General features: G+C 45.2%; 1 protein-coding gene across 2 annotated transcripts in view; it reads left to right on the forward strand.

Annotated features, from left to right (window-relative positions):
• The window catches only part of GRB10 (growth factor receptor bound protein 10), a 205544-nt gene that overhangs the window by 53262 nt on the left and 138439 nt on the right, over positions 1-13843 (forward strand). For both annotated transcript variants that reach the window (XM_045005961.1, XR_006577008.1), the window contains exon 2: positions 8327-8424. In XM_045005961.1, coding sequence (XP_044861896.1) covers positions 8374-8424 — 51 coding nt within the window. In that variant the 5' untranslated portion in view covers positions 8327-8373. The remainder of the gene's footprint in view (positions 1-8326; positions 8425-13843) is intronic.

Here is a 13843-nt window from a genome sequence, read left to right on the forward strand (position 1 = left end):
CCTCCCTTCATGATGCACAGTTTGAATTCAGGTTGATTTCTAAAACACACAGATTCCTGTAACTTAATCTTCAGGAGTCAGCAGTAGTTCTTCAAAAAGTCATTTAGCTATTCCGCTGTTGATAACTTACAAGGAAAAAGCCCGTTAATAGTTTTGCCTTGTGCTATGGGACATGCATATTTGCAGCCTGACACTCACCCCAACTCCACTCAGATCGGTGAAAGTTAAACATCTTAGGGAGTGTTTAGTCTGTTTCCCTCTCTTCCTCCCTCTCGCGTGGTCTCCCCCTCCCCCACAATTCCGCAATAAATTACCTTTTGGAGTGCAGCTCCATTGACTAGGTTGGAAGTATTCCTGGAGTTTTCCTCACATGATATAATCTTTACTTCCTGGAGACTCCAGGATAGTCCTGGAGGATTGGCAACCCTATATGGAGACAAAAGTAGAAAGTGCTAGTGTAGCGACTGCCACCCCACTAACCACCATGTCCACTCCTGCTCTGAGGTCTTGATGACTCTGATTTAAAACTATGCCAGCTGCCATGCCCATCTACACCAGTGGGGAATGAGATTTGGGAAGTGTACTGTGGGTGAGCACAGCGTTCTAAACTGTCATGGTTTGGAGTTTTAAAAGGAATAAAGTGGTGCTGTCTCGGACAAGAAGACACAAGGATTCTCCATTGACTCTGCCTGCCACAGCAATAATCCTGATTTATCAAAGCTCTTTCTACAACAATCATAAAATAACGTGGTTTTACTGGGGCAGAACTGCAAACACAGGCTTAGGTGTCTCTTAACTTAAGGGTTAGTAATGTATTAACTATTTACATTGTACAGTGGAGGGTCAAAAGTTCACTGAGAACATGCAGGTTCGGGAACATGAATCACTCTGAAAAGCTGTACTGGGTTGGGGAGGGTAGGGGTGAGAGAGAGAGAGAGAGCGAAAAAAAAATATAGGCAAAGGTGAACTGTCTTTCAGTTATGTAAGTACCTACAGACTGCAGTACCTAGAGACCAAGCAATCTATTTATTTACCTACTGGCTCATATCCAGAATTTCTCCCACACCAAAAAGGCATCATCCCAACTTGCTTTTTCTGGGGGGTGGGCTGTGATTATTTGTATTAGCTATGCTCAGAACCCCATTCACGGATCAGGGCCAAACCTAGAACAGAAAATGGTCTCTGCCTCCCGAAAGGAATGAATTGGAGGTCTGTAAACTTGTGTTCTTTTGAGATGGAGTTGGAAGTCTGTTACAAATGTCCCTCATTGAAAATACTTGGCCACCAGCCACCTCTGTAAAGAGGAAGTTGAAGCTGCTATAAAAATGAACATGGTAGAAGGTCTTCAGGGGGATAGTGTTTATTGGCTTCATGTTTTCCGAAGTCTTTTTCCCCTGGACTGCATCTAAGGCCTGGTCTACACTAGGACTTTAAATCGAATTTAGCAGCGTTAATTCGAATTAACCGCTCAACCGTCCACACCAGGAAGCCGTTTAATTCGACCTAGAGGGCTCTTTAGTTCGAATTCGGTACTCCACCCCGACGAGGGGAGTAGCGCTAAATTCGACATGGCTATCTCGAATTAGGCCATGTGTGGATGCAAATCGAACTTAGTAGCTCCGGGAGCTATCCCACAGTGCACCACTCTGTTGACGCTCTGGACAGCAGTCCAAGCTTGGATTCTCTGACCAGCCACACAGGAAATGACCTGGGAAAATTTGAATTCCTTTTCCTATCTGGGCACTTTGAATCTGATGTCCTGGTTGGACATCGGGGCGAGCTCAGCAGCACCTGCAACGATGCAGAGCTCTCCAGCAGAGGAGTCCATGCAATCCCAGAATAGAAAGAGGTCCCCAGCATGGACAGACCGTGAAGTCCTGGATCTGATCGCTGTGTGGGGTGATGAGTCTGTGCTTTCGGAGCTGCGCTCCAACAAACGGAATGCAAAGACCTACGAGAAGGTCTCCAAAGCCATGGCACTCAGAGGATACAGCCGGGATACAACACAGTGCCGCGTGAAAATCAAGGACCTGAGACAAGGCTACCAAAAAGTCAGAGCGGCAAACGGAGGCTCCGGAGCCCAGCCCCAGACATGCCGCTTCTACGAGGCACTGCATGCCATTCTAGGTGGGTCTGCCACCACTGCCCCACCAGTGACCGTGGACTCTGAGGATGGCATAGTGTCGAGGGGCAGTTCCTCGGCGGTGTTCGCCGATGGGGAAGATGAGGAAGGGTTTGTGGAGGACGACGCAGGCGACAGCGCTTACAATACCGCTTTCCCCGACAGCCAGGATCTCTTCATCACCCTCACAGAGATCCCCTACCAACCCTCCCCGGCCGTTAACCCGGACTCAGAATCAGGGGAAGGATCAGTCGGTAAGTGCTATAAACATGGAAACATTTATTTTTTAATAAACAGGAATAAAAACTATATAAAAACTATACAAAAACTTTTCCATATAAAACTATATAAAAAGAAGGTCCACATATATAGGGATGGAACAGAAATCCTCCTGGGACACTTCCACGAAGCTCTCGTAGAGCAGCTCGAAAAGTCTCCGCAGGAGGTTCCTGGGGAGAGGTGCCTTATTTGGTGCTCCGTGGAAGCACACTCTTCCGCGCCAGGCCATCCTAATGTACAGCGGAATCATTGCCTCCACCAGCATGGCAGCATACGGTCCTGGTCTGTGCAGGGATTCTCGCAGCATCCTCTCTCTCTCTCTCTCTCTCTCTCTCTCCGAGTGACCCGCCTCAGGGTAATCTCGTTCGGATACTGCTGCATCTAATTAGGGCAATTAGTGTACTGTTGTGGATGCTTGACTTTTACTTTGCATAGCAATGACCTTCGTTTAACAGCCACGTGTTGGAGGCCGCAGAGGAAAAGCATACAGTGATCTTTCCCGGGCACAGCCGCGAGGGGCTGGAACAGGGTCAGACTTTATGCTTTCCAGATTGCCTTCAGCGGGAGGGCACAGCTATCCATTAACTGTTAAGCAGCCTATAGTGTAGGGCACCAGGCCTGGCTGCTACACGGATTCAGCTGTACCGCCCCGCTTGTCCGATCTCCTGTGCACAACCGCAGCCAATGAAAGCGTATTCCGAAATCTCAAACTTGTCCTGAGAGCTCGTGAGACTAGGTGCCCTGTATGGTCTTGTTCACAGAAACTGACTAGACTGTGTTCAGTGTTCGCAAACATGTATCTTTTCAAGGAAATCACTTCCTTTTTCCCATCACACAGCTGCGGCTCTTTCACGAACTGCCCCGGCTTCCCCCTCACCTGGCGCAGATTAGGCGGCGAAAGAAAAAGACTAGGGACGACATGTTCTCGGAACTGATGGCCTGCTCCAGAGCCGAGGCGGCCGAGCAGAGACAGTGGAGGGAGACCCTATGTCAGCACCAGCGCTCACACAGCGAACGGGAGGACAGGTGGCGGCAGGAAGACCAGCAGGCGACTCAAACGCTGCTTGGGCTAATGAGGGAGCAAACGGACACGCTCCGGCGCCTTGTAGATGTTCTGCAGGACCGCAGGCAGGAGGACAGAGCCCCCCTGCAGTGTATCTGCAACCGCCCTCCCCCGCCACAAAGTCCTGTCCCCCCCTCACCCAAAATCACAAGGAGGGGCGCTAGGGGCCGTGAAAACTGTCACTCCACCCCAGCAGAGCGCTCATGTACCAAACAGCTCTCATGCCATAAATTTTGAGAAGTGCTTCCCTTCCTGGATCACCCAGTCACAAATCCAAGTTTCATCCCCCCACTGTGTAGTTGAGTATTAAGAGTAGTTTGTTGTTATTCACTGTTTCCGTCACGTTTTCCTTGTCAGACGACTTTGTGTGAAGGGGGGGGAGGGTTTTTTTTAATTACATAGGACAGCCTCCATTACCAGGGTACAGACTTGGGGGCAGGATCAACAGCAGGACACACACAGACTGCAGTCATTAGGCACCAGGGTCAGTCTGTGAGGTGTATGCTGCCCCGGGTCAGTCCGTGAGGTGTATGCTGCCCCAGGGTCCTAGCACCTGCCTTCCACAAATGGCAAGGCAGGCTGCCCTTACCATGCCCTTCCACCCTAGCCACGAGCCTCTCCGATGCCCTGAGCCCCAGCAAGAGCCCTCATCCACGGACACATACTCACCCTTCCCACACACCCCTCACCCCTTCCTACGCCCCAACCCCCAGCCCAGAGCCTGCATCCAAACTCCGTCCCAAAGACGGCACCCCTCACCCCTTCCTGCAAACCCACCCCTTCCTGCACACCCACCTGCAACCGTCCTCCCCCCAGAGACCGCTGTAGGAGCAGGAGCCTGTCATTCCTCTAGTGTAGAAGCGGTCTGGACATCAGTGCACACCGTACCCACCACAGTCTGCGTCCATGTTTCAACCCTTGAACAGGAATTCATAATTAAAGAAAACTTTGTTAATAATCAGTGTTCCATTAAATTTATTTTAAAACGTGTGTTGGAAGGGGGGAAACCTGGAGAACGGGGTATGTAACCGCAGATCGAAGTCAACAGTCACTGAAACAGGCTCAGGTTCAGCTTCTCTGTAAATCAACTGGAGAGTCATAGGTTACCCTGCTCTCCGAGGAACCTATCTTTCAAAGCCTCCCGGATGCACAGCGCTTCCCGCTGGGATCTTCTATCGGCACGGCTGTCTGGCTGAGCGTAATCAGCAGCCAGGCGATTTGCCTCAACCTCCCATCCCGCCATAAAGGTCTCCCCCTTGCTCTCACAGAGATTGTGGAGCACACAGCAAGCTGCAATAACAATGGGGATATTGGTTTCGCTGAGATTCGAGCGAGTCAGTAAGCTCCTCCATCTCCCCTTGAGACGTCCGAAAGCACACTCCACCACCATTCTGCACTTGCTCAGCCGATAGTTGAAGAGTTCCTTCTCACTGTCCAAGGCGCCTGTATAGGGCTTCATGAGCCAGGGCATTAGCGGGTAGGCTGGGTCCCCGAGGATCATTGTAGGCATCTCCACATCCCCAACCGTTATTTTGTGGTCCGGGAAGAAACTACCTGCCTGGAGGCGTCTAAACAGACCAGAGTTCCTGAACACACGCGCGTCATGAACCTTGCCCGGCCACCCGACATAGATGTTGGTAAAACGTCCCCTATGGTCCACCAGTGCTTGCAGCACCATAGAAAACTAGCCCTTTCGGTTAATGTACTCGCTGGCCTGGTGGGCCGGTCCCAGGATAGGGATGTGAGTCCCATCTATAGCCCCACCGCAGTTTGGGAATCCCATCGCGCCGAAGCCATCTATGACGACCTGGACGTTTCCCAGGGTCACTGCCTTTGAGAGCAGTTGCTCAACGATTGCGTGGGCTTCTTGAATCACAGCAAGCCCTACGGTAGATTTGCCCACACCAAAGTGGTTCGCTACTGACCGGTAGCTGTCTGGCGTTGCAAGTTTCCAGAGGGCTATGGCCACTCGCTTCTGCACAGTCAGAGCTGCTCGCATCCGGGTGTCCTTGCGCTTCAGGGCAGGGGACAGCAAGTCACAGAGTTCAAGGAAAGTGCCCTTACGCATCCTGAAGTTTCGCAGCCACTGTGATTCATCCCAGACCTGCAGCACTATGCGGTCCCACCAGTCCGTGCTTGTTTCCCGGGCCCAGAATCGCCGTTCCACACCATGAACTTGACCCATTGCCACCATGATCTCCACTGCGCGGCGTACCCTGCTTTGTGAGAGGTCTGCGCCACTCTGTGACTTCCTGTCCTCACCGCGCTGACGGAGCCTCCTCGCCCGATTTCTCAGCAGCTGACTGTGGAAGAGGTGGACGATTAGGTGCGAGGAGTTGACAACGGCCATAAGTGCAGCGATGATCGCAGCGGGCTCCATGCTCGCAGTGCTGTGACGTCCGAGCTGTAACCGACCAGAGAAGGGCGCGAACAGATTTCCCGCCGGCGCTTTCAAGGAGAGAGGGCGGGAGTGACGGTTGAATGATGACAGTTACCCAAAACCACCCTCGACACATTTTTTCCCCCAGCAGGCATTGGGGGCTCTACCCAGCATTCCAATGGGCAGCAGGGACTGCGGGAACTGTGGGATAGCTTCCCACAGTGCACCGCTTCCAAAGTCGACGCTGGCCCCGTTACTGTGGACTCAGACAGTCGAATTAGTGTATTTAGTGTGGATACACAAATTCGACTTCATAAGGTCGATTCCACAAATTCGAATTAAGTAGATTCGAAATAGTCTTGTAGTGTAGACGTACCCTAATTGGAAGGGAATGGTCTCAGACACATGCAGGGTATTCTGTGGGACACTGAAGCAGGAAACCAGAAGTGTCCAAGGGAAATGGCAAGACAAGCAAGTTACTTGTGGTAATGCATGGAGGTTCTGGCAACTGTTTTCTTCACATTGAATTGGTCTGGTTATTCTCCCCTGTCAAACTTCTTCTCTGACTGGGTGGCTCTATTTGCCTTAAGTCCTCTATCAATGAAATAATGACAGAAGAGGAAAATCTCTCTGAACATGCAGATAGAGAGCTACGGGGGGGGGGAAATCCAACGATTTGAACTGCATTGAAACAGTGGCTGGCAACCTTTCCAGACTACTGTACCCCTTTCAGGAGTCTGATTTGTCTTGCATACCCCCAAGTTTCACCTCACTTAAAAACTACTTGCTTACACAATCATACATAAAAAATACAAAAGTGTCACAGCACACTATTACTCAAAAATTGCTTACTTTCTAATTTTACCATATAATTATAAAATAAATAATTTGGAATATAAATATTGTACTTACATTTCAGTGTATAGTATGTGGAGCACTATAAACAAACCATTGTCTGTATGAAATTTTAGTTTGTACTGACTTAACTAGTGCTTTTTATGTTGCCTGTTGTAAAACTAGGCAAATATGTAGATGAGTTGATGTACCTCTGGGAAGACCTGAGCATACCCTCAGGGGTACACATACCCCTGACTGAGAACCACTGCCTTAAAACACTGTTTAGGTGACAGTTAGTGCTCAAGTTAGGAAATACTAGTCTTATAGTTGCCGATGCAAACCTAATTGTGCTCCACTCATGCATCCACACCGTACTCTAAATGAAGAAGGGGGTCATGTGGAATAAACTGTGTGCAATATAATATAATTAAAGATACCGCTTACACTCAAATGGGTGTTCTCCTCCAATTTTAAATGTGTGGAATGGTTTGTAGGTGTTTAATCTTGCCAAAAGTTATAGTCTAAATGTAAATATAGACCAGGGGTCGGCAACCTTTCAGAAGTGGTGTGCCGAATCTTCATTTATTAAATTAGAGTGAAGGTTTCACGTGCCAATAATACATAACATTTTTAGAAGGTCTCTGTCTAGAAGTCTATAATATATAACTAAACTATTGTTGTATGTAAAGTAAATGAGGCTTTTAAAGAAGCTTCATTTAAAATTAAATTAAAATGCAGAGCCCCCGGATTGGTGGCCAGGACCCGGGCTGTGTGAGTGCCACTGAAAATCAGCTCGTGTGCTGAAGACAGCACGCGTGCCATAGGTTGCCTACCCCGATATAGACTCTAATTCATAGACTGCAATAAAGGGAGACTGATAGAATTCTTATGGGAGGAGAAGTACGCTATATTCGACTTCACAGCTTCAGGATCGTGCAAGCTGGGAAAATATAGATGGCTGTAACTGCTTTGATACTTTCCATCAGGAGTGAATTTTTGAATCCTATAATTTGGGGGGAAGTGGGAGACTAGGTTTTGCTAACTTCTTACCAATGGTTAGCATCTAGTCAAAATTCTGAATAGGGTACAGTTGCCACCGTTAGCTAGTACTTTGTCAGCAGTTAAACTGCTGGGTTTTTTTTCTAGCCTGTCAGAGACCACTGTTTGGTAAATGTTGATTTAACATGTTAACTTTTTTTCAAGAAAGCATGGACAAGGCTTTATTTATGATGATCCATTTAGTCTTAGAAGGATCTTGATCTGATATATTTCTGGAATTCAGAGGAAGCTTATGAGGTAAAATCTGAGGTATATGAGGAATCTACCTCCAAAGTGAGGAGAGTTCCTCCATACACTACTTAAACCGGAGGCATGCAAGTAGATTGGGAGTGATTGAACTTGACAATAGTTGGCTCTCTTATCGGGGCTGTCTAATCTGGTATTGAATGAAAAAGTAGACTTGTTCTCCCAGGCTATAAAATCCTACCTTAGAATCTTGACCTGCAGACTTGCTCCTCCAAGTTGGTTCATGTACTTGCCACTTCTTATTACTCTTCTCTGCTCCATCTGTCTCAAACAGGTTTTTTTCAAGAATAAGTTGTCAGGCCTTCAGTGTGGTTTCTGACTGTTTGTTTGTTCTCTGCAGGTGCTGTGAAGCAGTAGATGTAATTTGAAGAAAAATTGGAAGAACAAATGGCTTTAGCTGGCTGCCCAGACTCCTTTTTACACCATCCTTACCGGATAGTAAGTGTTAAACTGTGTGGTTTTGATTTAATTTAATTTAATTTAATTTTTATTTTTTTTGAAACATTGCAATGTAATTTTGGTGGTGCGGATGTAAAACTGAAGATTTAGTAGCTGCCTAGTAGTATTCTGAATTTGACTGATGGTTGGTAGCAGTGACTTCAACATTATCTATGGACCAACCATTCACTAATACATATATGCCGCAAGCAAAGAAGAGGGCTATTTTCAGCTAATTGAATAGGCAATATTGATGGCTAAGGACCCTTTTGACCATCAGATCTACTTATTCATTCTGCTAGGCCACACCTCTTTCTGGCAGAGTGACAGGCAACAGCACCCATGGAATGTGGAAATTTCTGTTTCAGCAAAAATATTTTTTTTCAGCAGACCAGAGTCTGCTGAATATTAAATAAATAGAAAGAGGAAGTGCCGTGATTACCACAAATGAGATCACTGGTCCATTTAGTCCAGTATCTAATGGGGGCCCGGGCTAGATGCTTCAGTGGAAGGTGTAAAACCCTGTAACAGAGAACTAAACAAAAACGTGTGTATTTTTTGTTTGTTTGCTCCTATCCCTATACAGTTACTGGCCATCTTATAATATGATTCATTTTTACTGTAGCTAGTGTAATAACTACAGATTAGTTCTCTAGAACCATGACTGTGTGTGTCTGTTCAGTGCTTAGCACAACAGGACTTGACTACAGGGCCTAAAAGCCCAGGGACATAAATCTGAAATAAAAGTAGTCCTACAGTGTCTAGTCTTCTGTGTCAACTGTCATATATTTTTTCAGCAGTGACTTCCACAGTTCAGTGACACAGCATTTTTCTCCAAATGGTGCATTGGATTAACCTTTTTCTTGTCATTTCATTGACGTGCTCCCTTGTTTCTTCATGATAGGAGAGGGTAAAGTTAATTGATTCCTACTGACAGGTCATCAGCCAATAATTGTAAAGTTCTCTGACCTCTTCCAGAGTTCAGATAAAACTATGATGGATGTCTTCAACAAAGATCTAGGCTGTCCTGTAAAATGTCTTCCTTTTTTATATGACATTGACTTTATTCACCTGGCTCTCTGGCTGTTCCTTTCTGGAAGAAACCTTGGATAGATTTGACTGGGTTTCATCTCCATTAGTTCACCAGAGAAACAATTTTCCAATCCAGTGGGCTCAAACTTAGCCCTGACTCTAAACTGGAGAAGGTGGTGAGCTGACCATGACTGATGTGTAATCATAACATCCAGTCACTTCACATTAGAAAATCTTTACCATTAAATCAAACTATCCTCCTCATGATGCAAAGTCCAGGAGTGCCAAAGGCCATGGCTCCCCCAAGCTCCCCCAACGCAACATACAAACAGCTCTAAGATAGCTCCTCTGTTCAGAGAGATCTACCCCATTTTGGTCTCATCAAGTCAGTTAAACCAATTTGAATTCCTTCTCTTTGCAAGTTTTAGTTTTTCCTGCTTTGTGGTTGAATTTAGCTAGTGGCATATATAACTGACCCTTTATGGGCCAACCGTGCTAAAACCAGGAGTTTATACTGCTTGAGCAAAAGGAGAAACTTTCTTAGGAGTCTACTACAGCGGCAAGCTATCTCATGTGGACTAGCAAAAAGATGGAGGCGATACAAAAGCTAGCGTGGGTTACACATTTGCTGCTTAGGAATCTTCCTCCTAAAATTGTTTTAATGAGTTAGTTTACATTTTCTATTTCAGTGGAGAGGGAAGGTTCACTCATTCCAGGAAGCTTGGGTCTTCATTCCATTGGCTCAGCTGTCTATCGGTCCATTTTGGGTATTGTATTTAAACAGACCTCTGCCTGAGTTTTGAAAGTAACTGCAGTATTTCCAGTACCATGCATTCAAAAAGGCCTCCAAAAAATCCTCAAATTTGTCCAAGGGGCGAGTGAAGGTTTTTTCTTTGCATTTTGGTTTGAGCTGTTAGATTGCACTTCCAAGTTTTTCTTGACAACTGTTAGCGCTAGAAACTAAAATGAAAGCTGAGATTTCCTTGTAATCACTTGACTCCAGGACTGGAGTTCTAAGAAAGACAGCAAATATTATGAGTCTTTCGTGATAAAATCCCTGGAGTTAGCAATACTGGCATTTTATAATCCACCTCGTCTGCAGCCTGCTATACACTTCCACGTGCCATGTCCTTCCCTCTCTTCTCATAAAACTGTAGATACTCTGCTTTTGTTCTAGGAAACTAGCTGACTAAATAGCTTCATAACAATTGCATAAGGGCTGCAGGAATAATAAACACTGCTGTGGGTTGGATCCTCTGCATCTACTGGCGAACTGGTCTCCAGAGGAGGGAGTGAGAGAGTGTATCCTGTTTAATTTTACACAGTATTTCCTGGCACAAATATTTACTGTGTGCTAGCATTCTTGAAATGAGTGCGTGAACCTATTACAAAGACTGGCTTTGGAAAATCACTCTCAACTAAAGTGTCTGCTGTGAAGAATTAAATTAGCTTTAGGGGGAAAAAAACTGTTTCCCCCTCCCCCCCCCCCAATAAGCTTGATCAGATTAAATTTGACTTGCAAAATTGGCTGCTGAGCCAGCATTGTGTTGGTTAAAGGCCAGAAGAAGGGTATAAATTCTAAGTTATGGTGTGAAGTGCTGTTGTTGTGGTCTTCTTTGTTTATACATCTGCTGTGGACTTTTAAAACAAAACATAAGTCAGAACTAAAACTTTCAAAGACTCATAACCCTTCATTTGATATTGTTGGTACTTCAAGGTTTAGATTGAGTAGATCATTCAAACTTAAATCGCAGGTTACATTATACCTTATTTCAAAAGGCTAAAAATGGAGCAGAGGAAAGCCTCCTAGAGTACATTCACTCAATGGGGAACTCCAACCAGAAATCTGTTCACCTTTCAAGCAAACAGGAAATGCACCACATATTGCTCCAGAGAAATCCCAGGTCACCACTCCCAGCTCAGTGCTCTGCTTCATCCTTGGTTGGATCAATTCATTTATGTCTTCCATCTGCTACCACTGCTGCCACAAGTTCAACACAAAATCTGTAAGGACAGAGCACTGGTTATCCTTATCTTCCCCTTCTGACATAGACATTTTTGGTTTCTCAACCTCTTATGTATGTCATCCTGACTATCAATCATCCTCCCAACGTTTTCCAAGCTCCTGACCTAGTGAAATGGCAAGATCAAGTACCCTGATCCGCTTCAGCTCCACCTCAGGGCTTAGAATTTGGATGGGCATCGTCCTTCGAATGTTCATGCTTCACAGAAGTGTGAGACATCCTTATTCATAGTAGAAAGGACTCTACTAGAAGATGTTACCTACCTTTTTTGGGCACATCATAGAGGAATTCCCCCAGAAACTGTAGATATTCCTCTCATATTGGACTACATCCTCTCTTTTGAAGACATCAGGCTTGTCCATCAGCTCCTTGTGAGTCCTGAGTGGCAATCCATGCATACCATCCACCTTCCCAGGGCTGCTTGGTCTTCGTACATCCACTGATCAATAGATTCTGGAATCTTTCAAGCAGTACTTAAGTAGGAGGAGGGTGCAAATCACTTGACAATGGAATGCAATAGGGACCATCATTCAAAGAAGAGGAGGAAGTTACTTACCTGTAACTGGAAGTTCTTTGAGATATATGGTCCCTTTCTGTATTCCACTACCCACCCTCCTTTTCCTCTCCTCCTTCAGAGTTTATCTGATTCATTGTGGTGAAGGAAATGGAGAGACAGTTGGTCTGCCCTGCTGTTTATCCCCTTGGATGGAGGCCTGAGGTGAGCCAGGGCTCATGCGCAGACCAACAAATGCTACTTTCAAATTCTCCAGCTCTGGAGACATAGTGCACATGCATAATCAACAGTGGAATACAGATAGGGACCACATATCTCGAAGAACCTCTAGGTACAGGTAATAACCTCCTCTTACCTACAGTGTGACATAACCTTTAAGCTAACTCCTCACCCACCTCTTTCTTCGTTTACCTGTTCAGATTGGCAACCAGAAGCAGTAATTGAACCAGATCTTTATTTTTTAAAAGTAGGCTTTAGGTCTCTCACCGACTTCCTTGCTAGTTTTAGAACGTTTGCTGCTTTAGAAGCAGTTTTTAAGATCCTGCTTACATGAGGCTTTTTCTTTACTGTAACGGGAACTTCCATGTAAGTCTGAGTGCATTCCCCAGGAAATTATCTCTAGCCTTGTGGGGGAAAAAAATCAGTACTGCCTTTCAGTGATTTTCAGTGGTCCTTTCCAAATTCTCTGACTCTTCAGTAAAAATCCAGCAGTGAGAATTGGCAGCGTTTGTCTTCAGTTCCTGGAAATTCAGAACATAGTTCCAGAATTTCTCAGAAAAAGGGATGACTTTGTTTCCGTTCTTTTGCAATCTAGTTACAGCAGCATTTATGCACGGGGACTTGAACTCTTAGAAAAGATTTAATTTCTTAACTGTTGATTGCATAAATAGTTCAAGTTCCAGTGACCTGCCCAGTGTCTATTTCTGTATGCCCTAGTTCAAACAAACTACTTTAGGGAAGTCCTATGGCTTGCGTTTTATATAAGAGGTCAGACTATATGACCACAAGGATGCCTTCTGGCCTCACCTTTTGAATCTTAATCCCTTTTCAATATCTCACAGTTTTTGAAATCTAAAATTCTAAACACACAACTAGGATTCTGAGAGTCAAGGTTGCTTATCCCCCCACCCACCACTGTACTAATGCAAAGGAGGGGGACAAACTTCTTTAACGTATTTAGTAGTGTTTATTTCCTGTTGTCTTAATTGGTATTAGAGGGAATACTTGTTTGAGCAATTTTCAATGACTAATTCAACATGAAATGGAATACAAATGCTTGGAAAAATGTTGAGCTTTCTTCCTTACTTTCCCTATATGCTCCTAATTTAAAAAAAAATTTAATTAGTGTTTCCTGACTTCTGATTTAAATCTTGATTAAAATCAGTGACTTAAATTACTTTGATTTAAATCAGTCCACCCTGGTCTATCCCTAGTCATTAAACTAGTGGGAGAGGGAGGCAGGGAGGGAGAGAATTCACCACTGGTATAAATGAATTCAGCTCCACTGATGCCTGCCAAGCTACATTGTCTTAAGCTAGGGAAGAATTTTGGCCATAGATCACACTGCATTCTGAAAGAAGTATCCACTCTTTCTTGGTTGTAAGGGTCATACCAAAATTGCTGCTATTGTCCTAAATGTACTTATTTTATTTGTGGATTGACTAGGTTTGGTTTGTCAGGGGTGAGATAGTGTCCCAATGAACTGATAATTTTAGCAGAAATATCCAATTTGCTTATATTCATAATACAAAATGACCTCTGCCTTATCAGATGCCAGAAGCATCATCTATCAAACTCCAAGTGCCTCCATGCAACATAATCCCATCTATACACTGGAAAAACCCCAAAT

Source organism: Mauremys mutica, chromosome 2 (genome assembly GCF_020497125.1).
Source record: "Mauremys mutica isolate MM-2020 ecotype Southern chromosome 2, ASM2049712v1, whole genome shotgun sequence".
NCBI lineage: Eukaryota > Metazoa > Chordata > Testudines > Geoemydidae > Mauremys > Mauremys mutica.